At 37.6% G+C, this 22,348-nt stretch overlaps 1 protein-coding gene across 4 annotated transcripts in view; it reads left to right on the top strand.

The window, feature by feature from the left end:
• The window catches only part of NAALADL2 (N-acetylated alpha-linked acidic dipeptidase like 2), a 287,821-nt gene that overhangs the window by 56,762 nt on the left and 208,711 nt on the right, over window positions 1–22,348 (top strand). Inside the window, exon 1 of one of the 4 annotated variants that reach the window (XM_052687256.1) lies at window positions 17,909–17,952. The exons of the other annotated variants lie outside the window; for them this stretch is intronic. Coding sequence (XP_052543216.1) covers window positions 17,943–17,952 — 10 coding nt within the window. The 5' untranslated portion in view covers window positions 17,909–17,942. Of the gene's footprint in view, window positions 1–17,908; window positions 17,953–22,348 lie in introns of those variants that run through there. 4 annotated transcript variants of the gene reach the window in all.

Below are 22,348 nucleotides of genomic sequence, written 5' to 3'. Positions count from 1 at the left end.
GCAACATGAGGCCATTCCTCTTATCCTATAGCTAGTTACATGAGTGCAGAGGCTGACACCTACTTGCCATGACGTCCTTTCAGATATCTGTATAGAGAGCAATAAGGTCTCCTCTGAGCCTCCTCTTCTCCAAACCAAACAATCCCAGTTCCCTTGGTCTCTTTGTGCTCCAGTTCCCTCACCAGCTCTGTTGCTCTTCTCTGGACGCACTCCATGCATGACCTTGATGTTTTTCTTGTTGAGAAGTGCCCAAAACTGAACACAGTGCTTGAGGTGTGGCATTACCAGGGCTGAGTACAACAGGACAATCACCTTCCTGCTTCTGCTGGCTGCATTATATCTGATACAGACCATGATGCCCTTGGCCTTCTTGACCACCTAGGTACATTGCTGGCTCATGGTTCAGCTGAGTGTTTACCAGCATCCCCAGGTTCTTTTCCTCCGCACAGTGTTCCAGCCTCTCTGCTCCAAACCAATGTTGTCTGTGGTTATTGTGGCCAAAGTGCAGGACCTGGCTCTTGTCCTTGTTGAACCTCATCCCTTTGGCATCAGTTCAGCAATGCAGCCTGTCCAGATCTCTCTATATTGCCTTTATCTTCCCAGTCCCAGCTCAGAAAGTGACACTGATGGGCCCTTCTGTGTTTTTAATTCCTCAGTATCTTTTTGTTGTTTTTTTCGGTGTTAACATTGGTTATATCAATATAAAAGAAACTCTTGGATCATGAGATATGAAAAACTAATTCTTTTTGTCCTGGAGCTGTACAAAAATGTTAGTGTAAAAGGATATGGTAAGAGTAGTGTGTCTCCCTCACAAAGTATTCCAGTTTGCATCAATTGCAGATGGGGACTTTCATGCTCTCACTATACTTTAAAAAACCTTCCTTCAATAAAGAATATTTCAGCGTTTTTTCTTTTCTGATGTGATTTCACGTCTAAGTAAGGCAGACAATAATTTTGTCCTGGTGTTCTATGAATGTAATGTATGCAAATGAATGTAGAATATATTGGTAGTGGAGAGCAATAGTGTTCAGTGCAAGTAATTTGCCAACATCTGCATCTGGAATGCGGGCAAAATTTCATGCAAAAATATTGAAATGTATTTTCTTCATCCTCGGTCACAGTTGCCAATGAATTTAGTAGGAAATTTGAATTCAGTAATGACATATCTTTTGAAAAGTCGTGGCAGCATTCCGTCACTTGTGCTGCATGTTATTTTTGTCATAATTCCTTTATTTTTCTTGTGCCTATGCATTCTGCTATAGTGTGCTCATAGGGGGTGTAGAGTTGTAGCTATCATTTGTGGAAGCAATTTTGTGAGTCCAAGTTGCACATGATCCTGTGCTGCCCTGGGTTGTGGTGCCTAGCCATAGCTTAGCCTGGGGCAAAGCAAAAGTGGCTTTGCTGCCTGCCCTGGAGGCTCATAGTGCACTCATGGCCACTTGCACATCTCTTTGATCCACTGCTCACCTTTGCCCAAGAGATAAGGTGATGTTTAACCAACCCATCTTTAAGTGGAAATGATGAAATGAAATTTCTGCTGTGAAATTGATAAAGCCTGTGAAACAAACAAACAGGAAGAACAAAAAAAGTGAAAATAAATTGTCATGACTTCCCTTTTGAAAAGCTAATTTTTATGGTAAACATATGTGTTCTCTTTTCCCTCTGCTCTCTTTTGAAGCTGTGCTATTTGCTGGTACAGAGTACAAAGTTAACTCTGGGTAAGAAGAGGAGCTGGGGAAGATCTAATGTTCTGAGCTGAGCATTTGTACTGAGTATTTGTACAGATAACTGCTGAAATGCCTAATGGTGCCCAGGCTCATCCTGTAGGAATATGGCATTTTTGGACAGCTGTGTTACTGCAATGTAAATGTTAACAAACATAATAAGAAAACATTGAAACTGCTTATATACAGCTAAAATTATGAAGAATAAGCCTTTTAAACTTTCAGTCGTTTGTATAATAAGAGTAATTTTTTTTGCCAGGTTTCTATAATGGCTCAAAATGCTGCCTTTTAGAATTGCGGTGTCCCTTTGTAGGCAGACCTTCGCCTTTAGATCATAGCAGCTGCCTCCATCCTGGTGTGCCCTCATGACCATTAACGCAAATTGGGGGCCGGATGAGAGATGTTCTGGATTTAAATTGGTGCAACTCAAAGCAGAATCTGTCTCCAGTTCGCATTAACAACTGTAAGCGGGTGAAGCTGCCTGAACGGACAGAGAGCTCTAATGAGACCGTGTTCCTTCACCCGTGGCTGTATCCGTGCCACCTAATATCTTTTCTATACAATTAAATGAACTTGATTTGGCAGTTAGTGTTTTCTTTTTTCAGTTGAATTCAGAAAAGAATGGATATGAGAACAAACGAGGAATCGTATTTGCATGTTTAAAAATCTCTCTAAAATCACTGCTTATGTTTTTTCTTAGCAATTGCACTTGAATCGTTCCAGGGCATGCATGGCTGCCCTTTGGGGATGGTGGAAGGCAGTCCATCTTTTTAGCCCTGCTTCTTGGAGCACCTGAGGCATTACAATAACGCATGCCTTGCTTATGCTTTTTATTCAGAGGAAGTTCAAACAAACACCAGGAGAATAGCTGCTCATCCGTACAGCAGTTAGTGCAGTGAGATTTCCACGTAAAGACACTGTCTCTCAGAAAAGCAAACACAGGATGCTGTGATTTTTTTTTTGTACATCTGAATAAAGGCAATATTTATTCCATTATTTGAGAGCTTCCACGAGGGACATTATTCCCATTGCGAGTGTCAAAAGGTATCTTCAGCATCTTGCCGCAGATACCCTAAACTCCTTCCTTTGATAAAGTACCTTTTGTCAGCAAGTGTGTATGCTGAAAATTAGCACTTCCTTCAGTACTAAAACCTTGACATTGAGTATAATTGAGGAGGTGAGTGTCAGCATGTTCATAAGTATTACCTGTCATTTGAAATATGACAGCGCTGTAACTGCAGGACCTTGGGGACTGCGGCGTGCTGGCACTGCGTCTGACTGCCTTGCAGCCGGTGAGACAGCCTTCGCCGCGGCTTCGACCCCGAGATAATTAACACGGCCCTGGAGGCTGCTGCCTTTTGCTTTTGTGCGCTTGTTGTTTAATAAGATGTTTGTTGCTCTGCTCGTCTCTGATGCAGTGCTGTGCCTGTAGGGACGTGAGGTCCTTCAAGTTCTGCCACAGTAGGTTTAGGTAATGTCTTCTGCGCATCCATTTCTTTAATTTCCAGCAAATTAAAATATTATCATCAATTAGCTAGCTATACTTGGTGGCTTGCTTCATTTCCAAGAGGATGCATATATTCATGTGGTATGAAAACAAGGTGGAGGGGAGGAGGGAATGTCTGAAACCTGACTTTTCTTCTGGAAGTTGAATCCTACACGATGTCAAATGGTGAAATGAAAGGCAGAGCGTGGATCTTTGGGGTGGGGTGAACAAGAGGTGGTGGTGGTGGTGCTGACCAGGGGGCAGGATGCTGTCGGCCCAGATCTTTAATTGCTGCCATTGCTTAGGATAGGACCAAAGTGGTTTGTTTCATAAATTCTTCTGTGGCGCGTAGCTGAAAGCAAAATGGGCTTTTAACAAGGAAGGCATTTAAAAAAAAAAAAAAAAAAAAAAAAAAAAAGCTGAGAAGTCTGAAGCATCTATGTGAGGACAAGTTGAACACAGCTGTATTTTTTTCTTCAGAATACTTTATTGCTCTGTGAAATGGTGTTTTAAGGGGTTTTGAAAAATTCAGCAGCGTTGCTCCAAAGAGGTTGGTGCTAATACCTCCTCTCGCATGGCTGAGCTTATTTTGGAATATCTTTAATAATTCTAAATAATCAGTCTTGGTAGATGACACTGTTGAGCCAGAGTGCTTTCACAGACATCCATTTTCAGCCACATCAGAAGTTTCACAAAGTCATCTTGCTTTCAGAGAAACATGGTGGTGTTGAGTGTTTTGTTGTTTCTCCCAAGGAAACGCGGCTTAAAATATTCTCCTTCAATTACTACAACAATTTATTTTTTTAATGTGTTTATTTCTGAAGGCTAAAACAGATACGATTAGCATATCCTGAATTGTAGAGGCTCCCAGAGTTGTGGTGACTAAGTGTAACTTTCATTTCAACACATACTGGAAATATGTCTCATGACATCCATTTTGTTTGATCTAACTTGCTTGTGGGAAATATTGTTCATAATTACAATTGGAAATCAGTGGGAGATAAATTGGACAGGGAGTTTGGCCATTTTAGAGAAACACTTTTACTAGAGAAACTTCAAAAATGCTGTCAAATAGAGATGCAAATATTGAAAAGACTAATATATAAAACACGATGCATCCATAAAGACTGACAGTGTAGTAATGTACTTCAGGTTCCTCAGTGCACTATTTCTATTGTCATGTGTGATTCACAATGAAAGAGGGAAATACAACAGTTCTGTTCTAATAATCCAGTACTTGTTCAGGTGTTAAAGGTAATGTGACTAAAAGCTGCAGTATACTGAAGACTCATTCTCCAGCATTATGGGAATAAATATATTTTTAGTTATAGACATAGACTTTCATTCTATAGCCCACCATTAACATAAAACATACAAGAAAGCTATCTACATTAGGCTATTGAAATTGCACTGATTTACAACTCTTCGGTTCTCTCACTTTGCAAATATTAAAGGAAAAACCTGAAAGTGTATTGGGAATGTAATGTAGGTGCATGCATCTTTGACGTTCATTTGGGATGCTGTGAGTTTGGCTGACGTGAACTTTTTTTGTTTGTTCTAAAGCATGACTCCAACATTTCTTGTTTAGTTGTAACATGGCTGTCCAGAAAAGCCAGTAGTGTGATGCATTGTTCTGTTCTAATATAATGCTTGCATTTCCCTTTAAGAATGTGAATTTTAACATGCATCATAAGGCCATTGACTCCCTTGGGAAAAGAATGCAGTAAACTTAAAACCAAACAGAAAAGAATTCACGTTTACCAGCAAGTGTATTTGAAGTAAATACAATTTACTGAAAAATCACAGAATGATGCTCAGATAATTCCATATTGATCCTTTATTTTTTCACTTAAAAGCTGAGTTTTTGTTTGTGTTTTCACCCTCCCCCCACCCAAAAGGATAGGGATAATTTGGGGAATACATTGTTCAACTGTGGCCAAGTGAAGTTAATAATTGCTTTGATTCAGTCAAGATTTTGAGAAGATTTATGTGTTCAAAAGAATGTACCAACACAAGGTCTACTGGACCTTACCCAAAGCTCCTTGAAATTGGTGAGACTCCACTGTCAGCCAGCCTTGGAGCCCAGCCCTTCGCGCTGCTCAGCTCTTCAGTTCTACCTTGGCTTCTGTTCTGAGGCTGCAGGATTTTTAACAAGACTTGTTTAAAGAGTATTATAGGATCTTATAGAGCTTCCAGTGTTGGAAGGAAAAAAGTGCGTTGTATGGATGGATATTCTTTTTCTCAAAGCCATTTATCTTATATTTATCTGAAAATTATGAGTTGTTGCTATTTTCTCAATAAATGGTGGAAAATAGCTAGAATTAAATGAGTAAAATTAACAGTAATAAAGCTAGGGAAGCATGAAATTAAAAAAGTGATTGCAGTAATAAGGTGTACAAGTTTTCCAGTAAGAAATAATACCCTCTTGACTTGGTGAAAAACACTATTAGTACTACTTACTAAACAGGAATATATTTATACTATCATATCTCATGTGTAAAGTCTACATACCTTCGGATTTACCTGCTCTGTTCTATTTGATTATGTCAAATTAATGCACTTCGTAACTGTTAAACAAATTTGTCCTCCATTTTAATGATAGGTAAGTATTGTTAGCACTGTTTTGAGGCTCAGAATGCTGATAAGTAGTCAGAATCTTTTAGAAAGACTTTGATTTTAGGTGCTCAAAGTTATCTAAACATACAAAAGGAGTTACGTATTCACCAATGCCTCAATTAGTTTTGGTACTTCAGCACACCTTTTTACCCAGCAACATCTTGACGTAAAATCTGTGTGCAGTGTTTCAAGCAGGACTTTCTCTCTCCAAGGGAATGCTTTTTTTTTTTTTTTTTTTTTTTTCCACTTTGGCTCACAAATAGCGATAACTACTCCCTGCGTAGCAGAATGACTTCAAATGAGGGTGGAAGAGGAGTACTTCTCTTGGATATACCCTGCTTGTGGGTCCTTTCTGAGTGTCACACTGACTTCCCCCTGGCTTTACCTGAGATTTGCCAGTAGAAGGATCAATGTCCAGTGAAATTCTGGTCTAGGAACGAGCAGCAAGAAAATCCTCACTTGTGTTAAACAAGCCTTGCATTTTATGGCAGTGTTAGTTTCTTGTATACAAAGATGATTAATATCATTTCACTAAAGTAATAATAGTAAGTGAATAGCTGTTGAGATTCCTTTTTCCCAAGGATCCTCATTAAAATGCAGATAGAAATATCGCAATAAACTTAAGGAAGATATTCAAGGGAGTATTATTTTAATAGACTGTTTTCATGAAAACAGTGTTTCCTTGTGAATTAGTAATTGAGTTCCCCTGAGATGCTCTCCTTTTATAGCTCTCCAGTTGGCTGGTTCGTTTGGTTTTAAACAGTTCTAACAGATCTGGAGAAGATGCAAAGCTTGATAAGGTCAGAATAGTGAATGACTGCTGAAAACAAGTCTTATTCACAAAAAAGTGCATCTGGTTCTTTGAATGCATTTCTGTTAATCTTTTGATCTCCAAGTTGACGTTCCACGCCTTATACAGAAATGTCATCACTTTTGTTGAATACTGAGCTTTGCAGAGCTGATCTTTATTGTTTTCTCGAGTCTTTCCCTTGTAATAACCTTCAGATTAGGTTATAGGGTTATAGGCCCACTCCTTACTGGCACACCAGCTACTTAGCTGTGAGGGCTTTAAAGGGGCTCTTAGAGAAAGAACAGTGTCTTCTGGGCAGAGTAACATTTCCCGTGTGCTGTTATCTGAGTCGCATCAGCTCAGCGGCACATGAAGTAATAAGCTGTCATATTCCGTTGTTATGGAACAGTTCCCATGAACTAGCATTAGCTGTATCTTATGTAATAAGCCTATCTTTAGACAGATACGCAGGCTTTCACATTCAGAGCCAGACAGGAGTGTAGCTGATGTTTCATTTCTACCATTATGTCCATTTTTTTATGCACGTAACACAATCACTTGGAAAGTGAATGCTGTCGCTTTTCGTGCATGTTGAAAGGAGATAGCATTTCTTCAACAAAACGTATTCTGAAAAGAAGCTGAGGGGGAGAGGAACTTGTATGTATGAACTCTATGCTACAGTAGTGGCCTAATCTTTTTTCTTTTTTTTTTTTCTTTAACACTAACTGCTAACCAAAACCTAATAGCCTGCTGCCATGCCAGGAGTTCTCTTAGAATCTACTGCCATTGGCAAAAACCAGCACGGTCTGTGTGACATTTGAAGAAGCTCACCAATTTCTTTGTTTATGAGATCCATGCCCTCTGCACTCTAGAGCACTTTTTGTTAACTTCAGTCTCAATGTCACACTGTCAGAAAGGGGCACTTTGTTAAGATAATGTGACCTTTAGTATAATAATCTTTGTCCTTTATTCTGTCTTTAGTAAAGCGAATCTGTACTTCAGTTCTTAATGCATTTTGATGAAGTAAGAATAGCACATAAATGAAATACCTTTGTTATTTCCCTTAAGCCATATAAGATATTTTCTTCAGAAATGGCACAAGTGTCATTTTGTCCATGAAAAACTTCTATTTGCTGACTGCAAAATGTGTATCTGTTCTAAAATGTAAATTAGGCAAGCATTTACATGCATTAAAATGAGGGAGCGGGGCGGGAGATGATGTAATATTGAATATCGCCTGCTTTCCAATGACTTTTATTAAGGAGGGATGAAAAGGACAATAATTAACCTATGAGCTTTGTGCAAAGTTGTCTGTTGCATGGACAGAATGCTGCTGTGCTGAAATAGTAGTTAGTTGAAATGAGAATCTAAGACCAGCTCTGGATTAGTTGTACAAGTTTTATTTGAATGCAAAAAACCCTGCTTGTTTGTGTTTTTTTTTTTTAATATTAAATTCCCTACATATTTGTGTTAATCTGTTTGAGAAACCTCATAGTCAGGGTATTCTCAAACAATTCTTATTAGGCACTCACTGAAGCAGAGGTTCAGCTCTGTTGCTTCCTATCTCTCTTGGAGGTGCCCCATTTAGCATGAATCATACAATATGCTTTGGGTCAAGAAAGCAGACATCTATGTTTCCATAAATTTGTTGGTTTGAGAAGTTACTTTTTCTGAAGGTTTTGCTGTCTTGCTGTCCTTATCTGATGAGATTTCTGTTTGTGGGTGGGTTTTTTTGTTTGTTTTTTGGGTTTTTTGTATTTTTTCTTTCTGTTCTGAGGCCTGTAGTTGTAGAATAAATTCCTATTGAGAAAACAGATTTACAGCTATGCTTGACAACTTTTTCAACCTGTCTGTTATGATACAATTCTAGGAGTAGAAACACAATAGCAAAATACAGTTTGTTAACTGCTGCTTTAAATTTTTTAAACACAATTTTAGAAATGTTCGCATCACTGAAAAATATTTTCATAATAGAACCTGCATGTTCCCCCCTCCAAAAAAGTAGTCTGGAGCAATGTTGCAGGAATGTTTAATGTTATGACTGTACAAAGGCCTTAAGTTTCAAATACACAGATATTTGTAAGCAAACACTTAAATGCTGATCTGAATTATCACAATCCTCATGTTAGATTTCAGCATTGTTATTCTATGATGAGAAAAAATTTATGCTGAAGTTTGAAAAGTGTGAAGTATGTTCCTTCTTTACATCAAAAAGTGTTGAATGAAAGCATAACCCCATGTATAACATTTAATTCTGTGTGTGCTTAGAATTTGGATGCTGCATCACGTGTTTGACAGCTACTGCTCACATCATAGGTAACTTGGAATAAAATGCTAGTGGCAGTATTTAATAAGATTTCTAAGAAAGACCGAACTCCATAAACGTACACCTACTTAATTTACTTACTCAGCTCCCTAGAATTATATAGTAATGAACATTTACCAATAAATAAATAAATGTACTGTGAGGGTTGTCTTTGATACTCAAGTAAAACAAGAGGCTCCTGAGAGGAATTTTTCCTGAACTGTCAACAAAATTCTATAACTTATCAGAAACCTTGTTTTTGTTTGTTTGTTTGTTTTTTATTTTTTTTTTAATTTTTTGTTTGTTTTCCAAAGGAGCAGAGATTATAGAATTCAATCCAAATGAAAAGTTTGCTTTTTCCTAGTAAAATTCTAACATGTCCAATACAAATCTAGTATCTGCATGTTTCCTACTGTGTATGTACTGAAGAATGGTAAGAAGTGTTGGAGAAGGAGTAGGTGGAAGTAATGAAATCTTAATCTCATAAACCTTTTAATACTTGAAATAAAAATACTGGACACCTAGTACTTGCATAGATTTTGTTAAACCTAATATTTTAGTTCAGGGAACACATTTGGCACTTAAAATGAATCTCCCGGGTGGTAACAATATTATTAAAAATTCATTGTATATCCAGCAGACCTGCCTCTAAAGGCTTTTGAACTGCTGAGTCTTTCTAATCGTACATTGTTGCTCTAGTTCACCAGTGAAGCGAATCCAATGACTTTTTCAGCATATGGCCTCCCTCTATTAATGAAAGTACCCTTCGTTCACTTCAACGTATGGTAACACTAACCTTATGGTTGTCACATTGTGCTCTACGTGCTTAATATGTGCTTCTTTGACTCAGTGAGGATATAGTAAATCAGAAGAGACGCATCAAGCAGCTGGGCATTGTTTAAAACCCAGTTAGTTTGGGTCCAGAGTTGCCATGGATGCCAGGCATTGAGGAATGCACTGTGGCACATGTTGGGGTGCACAGGAGTTGCATCATGAATGAGCTTGTGCCATTTTACTCCAAAGGGATGTCTGTCATTCAAGGGCTGAAAACTAAAACAATTCTGCATAATGTTTCCTTTCAAAAGAAACTTCTTTATTGTCATCTTTTTGTGAATGATCATATTCTGAAATTTTGCATTTTATTTTGAAGCAAGGTAGATGTTACCTGTGCCAAGCAATCTCCTCTACAGCTTCCAATGTATTCATGGGGACTCTTCCTATTTTTTCCTATTATTTCAATGAGAAATGCAGTCTGGAGTGCTGCATCAAAATAGGCTTTGAAATCTTGACCATGCTGTTTCACTGAGTTTGTATGAAGTCTGAAGGCTGTAACAGAATCTGCTTCATTCACTCAAACACAGCTGGCTTTCACTTATTATATTATAAAATATATGCTGTATATTAATACACAGCATATAATAGAACTATGGGAATGAGTTGATGGGTGCCATGATACAGCCACTGCACCACAGGCCTGACCACTGTCACAGCTCCTTCCCACAGAGCCACTGCGTGGTGAAACCAGATTTGGGATCTGCCAGGCCTCTCATTTGTTGTGCCAGAATGCCTGCCGGAAAGCTGGCAGGTTGAGCAGTGTTTGCCTTATGGGAAAGGTATATAGGGACATCAGAGAGAGACTTTGGGTTAATAGGAATTCCTTTTAAGTATTTTTTATTTTATTTGTCTAGGGGCAAGTTTACTGCTTCCTTAGCTATTAATTGGCTGACGCAGTTTTACCTATTAATCTTTGCTATACTGATACGATGTTGGGGTGGTGACATTCATCAGAAAATAATAGGGTCTTCATTTGTTTTGGACCAATCAGTGCTGAAGGGGGACCCTTGGTTTGCTTTTCCCTCTCTCTCGGAGGGGAACTAACTAACTCATTTTGGCCTCAAGCTGTGATAAGGTGGCTTTGAGGCTGTAATTCCAGACAAGGTAGCAAAGCTGCTGTGAGCTCATGGCGGTGGGCTTGTTCAGACTGTGCGAGGGACAGTTGTTGCTGTCAGCAAAGCTATTCCACTGCTCAGGGCTCTTGTCAAATGCATGGTGCGACTTCACATACAAGGAGATCATTTTGTCCTAAAAACATACCTGCACCTACCCCTGCTGTCTATACTCTATAGAGATTTCCGCTGTGCAGGACTCTTGTACTTCAGTTTCTCTGTACAGAGGCTATTTCTCAGCTGGCTTTATAATAGAAAATATTTCTCTTATCCTGTTCCTCAGCTGTCCAACTGCAGCAGCTTTAGGTCTGTTTAGGGCCACTGCAAAAATCAGAAACCTAATAATCTGGCACTAACCATTTAAACCTAATGGTTATTACCCTCACTTTCATATCTGAGTGAGGTATTTGTTGCCGCAGAAATACTTCAGCACTCTTGCATGTTTTTAAAGAAAATATTAGGTAATATGTATTTATTCTGTGTGCAGCTATAGAAAATGTATGTGTATAGTGTAAATAACTTTGTGCAATGAGGTAAATTGAATAACTTATCTTCAAAGTATCAGACTCTCTTTAGAAAAAAAAGAGCATAGCACAGATGCAGCAGGACATGCAGAGGATTCTAATTAGACTCTGACTCCAGACGGTCTTTTCACAACACTCTATTGTAGTCAGCATTGAAAGGTAACTTAAAGGTTCGTTAAGCAGCATTCAATTAAAAAAACTCTAATTGTCCTAGTGGCAAATGCACCATTACACTGTGAACTAGTATGTCATATTTATTAAAATTTGATTTGCGCTTCCTTCCTTTTCAAGTGACAAGCACTGCAAATTAAATGAAATTTATATATTGTTTTCATTATGAGGTTTAATTTTAATATATTTTTCTAAGTTTATCTTACATTTCAAGCTAGAAGTCATAAACCTGCCTGGAATAACTTTGGGGATTTTGATGTTTCTACATCAAAGTGACCCTTTGTGACGCTTCTTTTCTGTTTTGTTAACTTAAAGGGGAGTAAATTTTAAGAATCAGAAAATAAAATTAAAGGAAATAGCTGTAAATAGTTCTTTATCCCGCTTCTTTATGCCGTTTACATACCCAATAAAAGGAAGAAAAATGAGTGCTACAAAGACAAGGTGACACTCTAATCCACAGTGCTGCTGTTTTTCTTCAGTGCATTCAAAAAAAGCAGAAGCAGAGCCCAAGCTGGAACTGATTTGGATACAACCTGGAGATAAATTATCCTCTTGGCTTATGAAACTTAACATTAAATAACATTTCACATGACATTTTGTAGCATCATAAATTTGAGAACCCATGTTTTGTAATCTGTTTTTGTTTTGAAGTTTGCAGAAAAATGGAAATAATCAAAAATAGTCCAATGAATATTTGCCTTTTGAACTACTCTTAATTCACAAGACTGCATGTTTTCCTTGAAATTAGGCAACCAGTTATGGAATTTGTAGTCAGTCTATCTATACACATAATATTAGTAGTAATTTAGAAATATATTTGTGGCTAACGTACAATAGCTCTTTAGAGTATTTGACCTTTACATTAAAAAGAAAAAAAACAAACCACTAAACAACTGCACTGAAAAAGCTTGCGGATGTTTCTATTACTGTGGGATAAACATTTCACAGCCATTAGTTCTGCTCTACCCTCCACCCTTTTCTTGCCTGTATTTTCTTAATGTCTTAGCAGAACACATAAAATAAAGCCAGCAGTGATTGGGACGAACTATCTGAGTCTCATAGTGACAGTTCCTTGAGTATTTGAATTCATTTGCATTTACTTGCGTATTTATGCTTCAGTTTCTGCACATAGTGCAAAGGCTGATTCACTTCTGATGTAATTGTAAGCCCTTCACCTAAGATGACTTCTTCTCACTTAGCAGACTGCTAACCAAACCATCTTGTATCTATGCCTCCTTTGGAGGCAGAAGTTCCTTTCCTGAAGTGGTGAAGTTGTTACAATAGCATTCAAGAGATCCCTTTTTATCCTCCAGCCTTCCTTTATGCAATCTTTTTTTTTTTTATTATTCTCTTATTTTCATTGAAGTCACTGTTTTTGATTTATCTCTTGTATCATACTCCTCCAATATGATTGTTTGCCTCTAGAAGGTGATTAACATTGTTTTAAGTCTTTCACACTTCAGCAGCCCCAGTGTTCCTTTCTGATTCAAGTTCTTGTGCATAATGTGAGTTTATTTCTGACCTCCTTATACCTGTAGAACTAATGTTCCATGATTATATTTATTTTAGTTTTTATACAAGTTGTAGTTTTTGTTGCTATTCATTAAATATCTGAAGTGTGATAGGAATAAAAAATGGCATAAAACTTACTTTAAAACAAGTTGCCCAGTGAGGTTGTGGATGCCTTCTCCTTGAAGACATTCAAGGCCAGGCTGGATGGGGCTTTGAGCAACTTGGTCTAGTGGGAGGTGTCTCTGCCTCTGTTGCAGGGGGGTTGGAATGAGATGTTCTTAAAAATCCCTTCCAACCCAAATCATTCTATGATTTTTGTTTGTTGCTGCTTGAAACTACAGAGTAGATAAGTGGAAAATCATTGCCAATTCAACAAAAACTGCTACACTGCATTTGAAGTTCAGGATAGACATTACTTATTCTTTCTTTTTCTTTAGAAACTTGTATTTCATGGTCACTCATATTTGAAATACTTTTTACCTTCTTGGAGTTGCATAATTAAATTATTACCTGCTGTATCACCATCTGCTTACGTGTCTGTGAAACATTTCTAACCTCTGCATGTATACTTCATGGTTTCAAGGAAGTGCCAAAAAAGCAGCAAGCATATTCAGCAGATGGAGTGAGCAACTTGCACCCTCTGAGCAGTCAGTCTTGATTTCCTGGGTATAATTAAGCATATTATATTTATAAATGTAATTATTTTCTTTTAAAACATGCCTTGGAGATGTTTATACTTGCAATAGTAAAATATTCCTTCTAGGATGAAGATATATTCAAGATAATGTTGAGAGATAAACACTGCACATTTTATCAATAATGTCACATACTAGTTTATTGAGCTAAACAGCTGAATCATTATCTTTAGTAAAAAGCATTTCAACTCGCTGGCCTTTGCACAACAGTAAATAAGTGATATGTAAATCTGTAAAATGAACAGACTAATCTGAACATTCCTATTAAGCCTGCCAAAAGTGGAATTTAGATTTCAATGCGAAAATTTCAAGTGTCATCATCTTTGTACGCGTTTATGACTAAACAACAAAGCACCGAGAGGCATGCAGTTGAATGTCTTTTCTAACAAAAAAGTGGCATGTAACTTTAATTTAGAGAAAAATCTATGAACAAAATCTGCAAAGGGTAAAATCTGGATCCAGAGAAATAATAGACCATGGTCTCAGCTACAGTATGGTGGTTAATGGAGTGTGCGTTTGCAGAGAGCAGTCCATGGAGATCCTTGAGCCGTTCCATTGCTTCCAGACCTGAAGCCACGTGAATGACATTTTGTAGGGTATTGCTGTAATACCTGTTCACCCTGCAGGGGAACTGGGTGTCTGTTAATTGATAAGTGCATTTGTTGCTTATGAAACACAGTGAGTGCCAACACGTGCTGTTGGTCTTCATCTTTCATTAAAATGGTGAAAGTAAAAAGTGAAGAGTCTTGGTGAGGATTGTCTTATTAGTTTAAACAAACAAAATAGAAAACAACTGTGTTTGTTACAAAATAGGACAAGCTGTGATGCACAATGGAAAATTATTGCTGGTTCAGTTCTGCTGGATTTAACATATGGCTTGGAGAAACTGAGCACACTGATTTCTTTTAGTATCGGCAAGAGTTGAGGAGCCCCAGCAGCCCACGGGAGGAGTTCGCTGTATGCCAAAAACAAAGCGTGATCATCTTGAAGATGCGTGGGCTTCACATTTCATAGATAGGGCAACCTGTGGTGCAAACATCAATAACCTCGGGTCTTAGACTCAAGCTGGAAATTCTTAATTGGCTCATTAAATGACAATTCATTGTTTTTTCTTCAGATGTATGAATAACCTAAATTGTGATATGCTCTAAGAGATCTTTGCTCACTGTGCTACTGGTGTTACCTAACATTTGCAATTTTGTGCTCATTTTGCAATCAGATAAAACAGATGCTATTTTCAAAGGCTCCTATGCCCTTCTTTCAGCATTTGAAAAACTGAAGTTATTACCTTCTCTGTTTCATGCTCTCTCTTTATTTCATATCTGCTCTCTGTTTCATACCCTTTATATTAATTTTTCTGATTCTCATTAATTTAACTAGATTGCGTCCTCCTTTCCTCTGCTGGGAGATCACTTTGGAGGACAAATACCCTTAAAACTTAATGCCCGATATTAGAAATGCTTATGGGTATCCACTGCCTAAGGTGAAGTGTTCTCCTGTCCTCATATACGAAATCTCTTATACGGTCTTGAAAACTGGTAGGAGTTTTTGATAATCTACATCTCTAATGAGAGAGTCGTTTCTACACTTCAATAATAACTACTTCAGTGAAAAATAAAAGTGCTTTAGAGCAAAGGTCAGGGTCTTTTATCCTGATTTTTGTATTTGAGATCACCCAGCAGCTCAACAACCAGTCTGGATATAAATTCTTGTCCTCCAGCTCTTTGTAGCACTTTGCACCAGGGCATTGAGCCAACTATCTTTTGAGGCACTGAATCCACCTGTTTTGGCATTAATCCATAAAAACAAATTCCATATGTGGCCCAAATACTGGTCTTTGTGAGGCCCAAATTACAATGGGAATAATTAAAATATTTGCTTTCATGTCCCAGATGCTAACTGTGGGAGCTAATTTTATTCACTGCAATTATTTTGGACTAAGTTTAGCAGAAGAGGATAAAATCTAGGATAGTTTTGTAATGGCATACAATCTTTAATTGGCTAAACTATAGGCTTAATTATTTCCGAGATCTAAAAGCAAAGAAAATGTGGAAATGGCTTATGGGTCTGAGCAGGTTTACAGAGAGCTTACAGTTTATTTGCACAGTGATGTGACATAATGGTCATTTTGGGGCTGTAACCTCTATATTCAGCACAGTAGATCCTTGACGTGGCTTTTGTGGCAGAATTATGAAGATAGGTAGTGGTACTGATTCTTTGGTTCATATCTACCTTGACCACGCACTTGAGAATAGGTAGCAGTGAAGGTAAAGCATTTTAATCTTTATTTAGTGCAACTAATTAGAATTGTAACTTTGATACTCTTTTTAAAGAGAATAAGACATACTGAAGCAAAGTTACAATTATATGGGAAAGGTAACGTAATTGTAATGATTTTGTTTGTACTGTCATACCAAACGTAGATTCGTAGTGTATTTTGGTAGGATAAATATTCTGGGATGAAGTGCTGGTTTATGACTGAGTTTTTATTTGCGTGCTTTTTGTCTGACATTTAGTCACAAAACAGGGTTACTTTTAAGTTCCATTGGAAGTCTTTTATTTTTAATAACGCTGTTCATAAATAAATTACAAAAGCTATGAGGTGTACTTAAAATAGTTCACCGTGTTTCTTAATACCTTTATAGGTGCAGAAACTATCAGTACATCTGTCTCAACTACGCTATGTACGACGTTGGAGAAATAGGAACATTCAAAATGTTGCTCTCATTTTTTTTTTAATGCACCAACTACGTTCTAATACGAATTTTTGATTCATGTTAATTATAAATTTAATCATCTTAAATTTTTCATGAGTTTGGGTGGCTTTTCACTGGAGACTGATTTGCTTCTCTTCCCTTGATGGTAAATCATGAAAAAGCTGTAGTGTGCACCTCAGCTGAAGACGGTGCTCTGCAAACACCAGCAGAAGTGAAGGGAGCACTTCTGCTTTTTTCAATTGCGTGGCCTCATCCTCTTTCTATGGGAGCTCATGGGCATCTCTTGACTTCTTTTTTTTTTTTTTTTTTTTCAGTTTGAAATTAGGTCACATATAAATAAAGCTAATTAAGATGTTTCATGAGGGGAAATATTCCCACTAAAAAATTAAATTTCATCAAAATGCACATTTTTAGTGGAGGATATATTTATTTCTAAGAGCAATAATTGGCATATAAAGCAAGGGGTGTTTAGTTTTGAATGATGTTCCTGAGGAAACTAAAAATTATTCTTTCATTTTCGAGGTTGAAGAAAATATGCCTAGTGGATCTTTATCCCTCTGTCTCCACTTTTTGTTTATTCATCGACATCTCAAAAGGGAAGGAAGAGCTGGGGGGCCAGGGACCTAATAATAGTAACTACTGCAGAGGCCTGCAGAAAGACTGAAAAAGCATGTAAGGGGTGATTGGTTGCTATTACATTTATGCTGTGAAGTCTTTCCTTATCTTTAAGGAGATATACCCAAGTATTGTTGCAAAACAGGCAATGAAGCTATAATTCATATTCTGGTTAAAAAAAAAAAAAAGAAGAAGAAGAGATTAATACAACATTAAAAATACATAGCAATTTGCTTGGTTTAATAGATTCTTCCATTATTCAGCCTCACTAACAGCAATGTTTTCTGCACACCTTTTCAGAGCCTGCTATAGATAATATTTTTGTAATTTTTTTGTGAAATTGTGTCCTTTAGAAATTAGTTTATTGATTCTTTCTGTTTTGTGGGTTGGTTTTGTTTTGTTTTGTTTTTGAGAACATTGGCTTCTTAATCGTTCCTAGCTCTGCTCAAAAGGTGACTTGAGAACTGGTGATTGAGATGATGTAGAATTAAGTTGGGAATAAAGTCAATAAAAAGTGTTACAGATCTAATGACATTGAAATTCCCTTGAAACTCAAGTGTTTTTAAAACACAACTGTCTCGAGTAGGGAAAGTTTCCATCTGTTCCTGTCACTGGGAAAACACAGCAGATAAAGCCCAACCTAGGAAGCAATTGAATGTATTCATGCCGAAGGAAGGAAAGCCAAAGTTTTAATTTGTTTTCCTCCTCCTCCTCTCTGAAGGGTTCAGTTGTTAGCACTTCTTAGAAAGGAAAAGCTTGCCTGGCTGACTCCAGATCTTGTCTTGTTAGGCATTTTAGGAACTGGCATTCTGTCCACATCTGAACCTGCTGAGCAGCTGCAATGGGTCCTGGTAGGAATGCCTGTGTGTTTGTCCTGCACCAGCTCTGTTGGGGTTACTGGAGGGTGTTTTGGAGGTGCAGAAGAGCAATAGCAAGGCACTGTGCTGGAAATATGCATGACCAAATCCGAGTTGACACAATCCTTACTTGTTTATTGATTCTGTACTTTTGTCACGTAAAGGCGCCAGTGAGAAGGATATTTGTACGCATCTGATGGCACGCAAATTGAGTGAAAGTCTGCAGCGAATGTGATTCACAAAATGAAATGCTTCAGTTACCAGGGGCTCAGGAAATCTGCATCATTTGTGTGCTTCAAGGGTTACAAGTCAAGCAGTTTTTAGCAAACTGCTAATCCGCTGTGCTTGCTATATTGTTATAGTTGGTTGCTGTCCCATGAGCTTCCCACAAATGCTCATACAATCTGATTACCATGGTTCACATGCAAAGGGCGCTGGCCTGGGGACTACCACGTCTCATTAATGGAAATGAATTTTGTATGCCATGGCAGCTATGGCTGTGCATTAAGGCTTTTGTTTCTGTTTCCATGCCTGTCTTTTTTTCTTTTTTCTTTTTTTTTTTTTTTTTCCATGTTTATATTTTAGGCAGAAATGTCTGTGCAGATTTTAATGGCTGGTTATATTACAGGTTTGAGGATTTTTATTTTTGCATAGTGGTGTTATTTTTAATAAGAAACAGATGTATCAGCACAAAAGGAAAAGCTAGAAATTGCATAATCTGTGTTCCTGTTGAACCCTTTAGCTCTGGTTGAACGCTCGATGAGCTCAGTTTTAGGACTGGTGACTCCATCTGCTTATGGCCACAGTCACGCTGGGTGGGATGTTGGCACACAAGGGCCCTAGAGGTCCCCACCATCCGATGTTTCTATCACTCCATTTCTGTATAACTATCCAGCATTAAGAGAATTAGTGTAAATGATGTATCATCCCATCTTTTTGAGATGTAATGAATTCTGCTGTGAAATGAATGTTATGTTTTTCTGCTGATTGCAGAGAAGATAGGAATTAGTCTTCTCTCACTGCTGTTGCTTAATATGTTTCTGGACTGATGTTGCTATTTGCAGACAATTCAAGAGAGGAAGTAAGTGTAAATATTAGAAGAGATGTGAAGTATGTTCAGTGACTGGTCAGCTACTGCTGTTCTTCTGTGGCTATTTAAGGATTCCGCTGTCAGCAAACTGTGCTATTTTTTTTTAAAGAGAGATGTTGTATGAGAGCATGTACCTGAGCTCAGGTATCCAGCATCTTACAAGACCATCAGCACACATTTAACTGATGGTATAAAGCTGAGTTAGTGCAAACCATTGGCCCTCCTGTTCCTGTACCATTCTTGCAATTTAGATGGCAAGTGCTGTAATATGTCTTAGTATCAGGGCTATTATACAGCTTACAGCTTACTTTAACTCAGTGTAATAAGCTCCGTGTTTCACAAATGTTTCTTCTCCCCTTGTTTTTGTTCTTTGCTTGTCTTCAATTTGTTAAGGTCTTTAACTCAAAAAATACTGCAGTGTAAGCTATTTAAGTTCTAATAGCTGTGCACAAAGGTCTAAATGATCAAGAAGTTTTCTCAAAAACTTGTCCTCTAAAGGAGCTGATTTGTTTATCTTGTGAAGTATTTATTATGTTTCTCTCTAAGCTGCTTTATTTGTGGTAAAGTATTACATTTACTTTTTAAGAAATTATTACTTTAATTTCATTAGTACAGACTAATGGTCTTAATAAGAACTGCTTAGAGTTCAGCCTAATAGCTGTGCGTGATAAATTTTGAATATATAAAAGTTTATCTGCCAAGTTGTGGGTGTCAAAAGCGACTATAAAAGGCTGAAATGAGCAAATGAGAATTGAGGTCTTCTTTAGGATAATAGACTTGTCTAGTTTATTCAGCGTGATATATCTTCATCTCAGCAAGGCTGAGAAATGCGTGTAATTGATGTCTGAGAGTCTATCACACAGAGGCTAAAGATGAAACAACAAACCACATATCCTGGAAGCAGCAGTGCCTCTTCTCCCTGGGCTGTGGTCATTATGAGGGGCAGTTTGGCAGAAAAGTCCATCAGGTCTGTCTGCTTTTTGGGATATAGTTCTGGAAGGAATAGCAGTGAAGTGTCAATCTCTCCTGTAAAAGTTTTGCTCTGTGGAATTTTACGTGCAGATTTACTTAAACGTCTTAAACACGCTTGCGAAGTGAGTGGCCCTCAATAAATGAATGAATCAGTTTTCAGTGTAAGATGATGACCTCACTGCTGCCTAGTGTGGAAGGCTGGATCAGGAACGTGGCAGGACTGTGTAACAGATGTACAGCCAAAGAGGCAGAGAGAAGGGGTGCTTCCTTTGATTCTTTGTTCCATTAATCCTTTAAGGATTCCTCCGTTGACCAGAACTAACGCACCTCGGTTTCTGCTTTAAAGAAAAAGCATGAACTCATTCCAGCGTGTAGACATCAGCGTGCTCAGGATGCTGAATGTCACACCACATTGACTGTGTGTGAAATAATGTGATAAATTCACAGGAATTGTACACCATGCAAGATTACACCTCTGGGCAGACTCAAATGACCAAACTTTGACATTTCTCAAACTTGACAGCTTATTTCAGTGGAGATTTAGGAAAAAAACCCACCATGCAAAACAAAACAGAAAGGTTAAAGGCCACCAAACGTATTACCACTGCACTCTTTGCCTATGGCTATAGAGATTTTCTAATATTACATCACACGGCAAAGTAACGTTTCCTTGTTGAGACCCTGCAAATAAGAGTAATGGATCCAAGGTTTCATGTATGGCCTTGATATGTAGAAATCCCCTGGTACTGTCACACACCAGGCTGAGAAAGTAGCTACAGTGGTTGTCCTCTAGGCTTACCATGGTGGGTAGCTGGTGATAGCATTATTGCCTTCTCTTAGGGTTCTGGAGTGTCGGTGTGCCTCAGTGTGTGTGTGGGGGGGGGGGAGGTGTTTAAACTGGCTTTCAAAAACACGTTCCAATCTTGGTTTGCAGTAGCAGTTGCCGTGGCAACCTTACTCTGTGTAGTTGAGTTTTAACATTTGAGAGTTCACCCAGAAAATAAATTTGATGTGATTGTGAAGTAAACTTGCTTATTTTCTGAATTCTGTGGATTATTCAGAAAAGCAGATGCTGCTGCCTTGCTGTGTTTTCTGCTATAAACCATGCATGGAAGCATTGAAACTGTCATCTATCAAAATATAGTAAAATTCCAATAAAGCTAAATTGTAAATGTTGCCATCCTCAGCTCCATAATACATTATCTTTAAAGGCTCTGTGTCATTGTTGAAATTGATAAAGCTCAATAAAAACCCACTGAGAAAGAAATGAAATTATTCTTTTATAAAATGCACTCTGAGACAAGGTTGTTTGTTTGTTTTGTAAGTACTGACCTGCTTTTCTATCACAAGTTTGAAGATGAGAGCATGGTGACAGTGGAACCATGTTATTATGTTCATCAACATTCTAAATATTTTATTTAAAATATGGTTTTATAAAAAAAAATTACTCTAAACTTGAGACAGTGGGGCTTCATATATCATTTATCTCTCTGATTTCAATGTGAAATCTTGCTGATACAATGATTAATCACTAATAGAATCTACTTACTAATTTGTCTACTAATTAATTTATACTTATGTCCTACTGGAAAAGCAGAGTACCTAGATGAGTCCGTGATTTATCTCCTGTAACCATAAAAGTTTGTAAAATTAATCCTAAATTCTCAGAACTGGTCTAGATGACCTGGTTTTGTGTTGTATCACCAGGAGCAGAAGGGAGCTGGTAACTGAATTGCTCTGCTCTTCTCCTACTGCTATGAGCTCCGGTTTCTTCAGCAGGAGCAGATCTTGGAAAGTACTGTTGGTGGTGGTAGAGGTTTGGGGGTTTTTTTAGTTTTGTTTTGTTTTGTTTTGTTTTTAAGAAATGGAATCAGCCCTGCATTATTTTTTTTTACATTTTAAACTATGATGGATTCCTGCTGGCCAAGCTGATTTAGAGTATAAGAGCTTTACAATGTATATTTTTTTCAGATTTTAATAGTTAAGATTATTTTTATTCTTTTAACAGTAATTCAGTTGTGATTGACTGTAATTAAAGAGCAAAAAGCAATTGGGAAAAAAATATATATATTGAAGTGAAATGTGTCCAAACAAATGACTGGGAAAAAAAATATATTTTACAGCACAGAATGAGTCATACAAAATTAACTTTCTTAAAAGCATCTAGGGCCTGTTATTGCAGCTACTGCTGTCAGCGTTTTCAAGTTAAACAATATTTACCGTAGTTTTATTTCTCATAAAATTCAACTGTAAGCCTAAATGCAAATGCCCCAGTAACAGTTTTGGTCTTTCTTGGTAAAGCTTTGTGGTTTTGGTTCATTTCTCTTT

The sequence above is a fragment of the Tympanuchus pallidicinctus genome, unplaced genomic scaffold, assembly GCF_026119805.1.
Source record: "Tympanuchus pallidicinctus isolate F22 unplaced genomic scaffold, pur_lepc_1.0 scaffold22, whole genome shotgun sequence".
NCBI classification, from domain to species: domain Eukaryota; kingdom Metazoa; phylum Chordata; class Aves; order Galliformes; family Phasianidae; genus Tympanuchus; species Tympanuchus pallidicinctus.
Note: the sequence above shows the minus strand (reverse complement) of the source record. Positions and strands in the feature narration are given on the sequence as shown.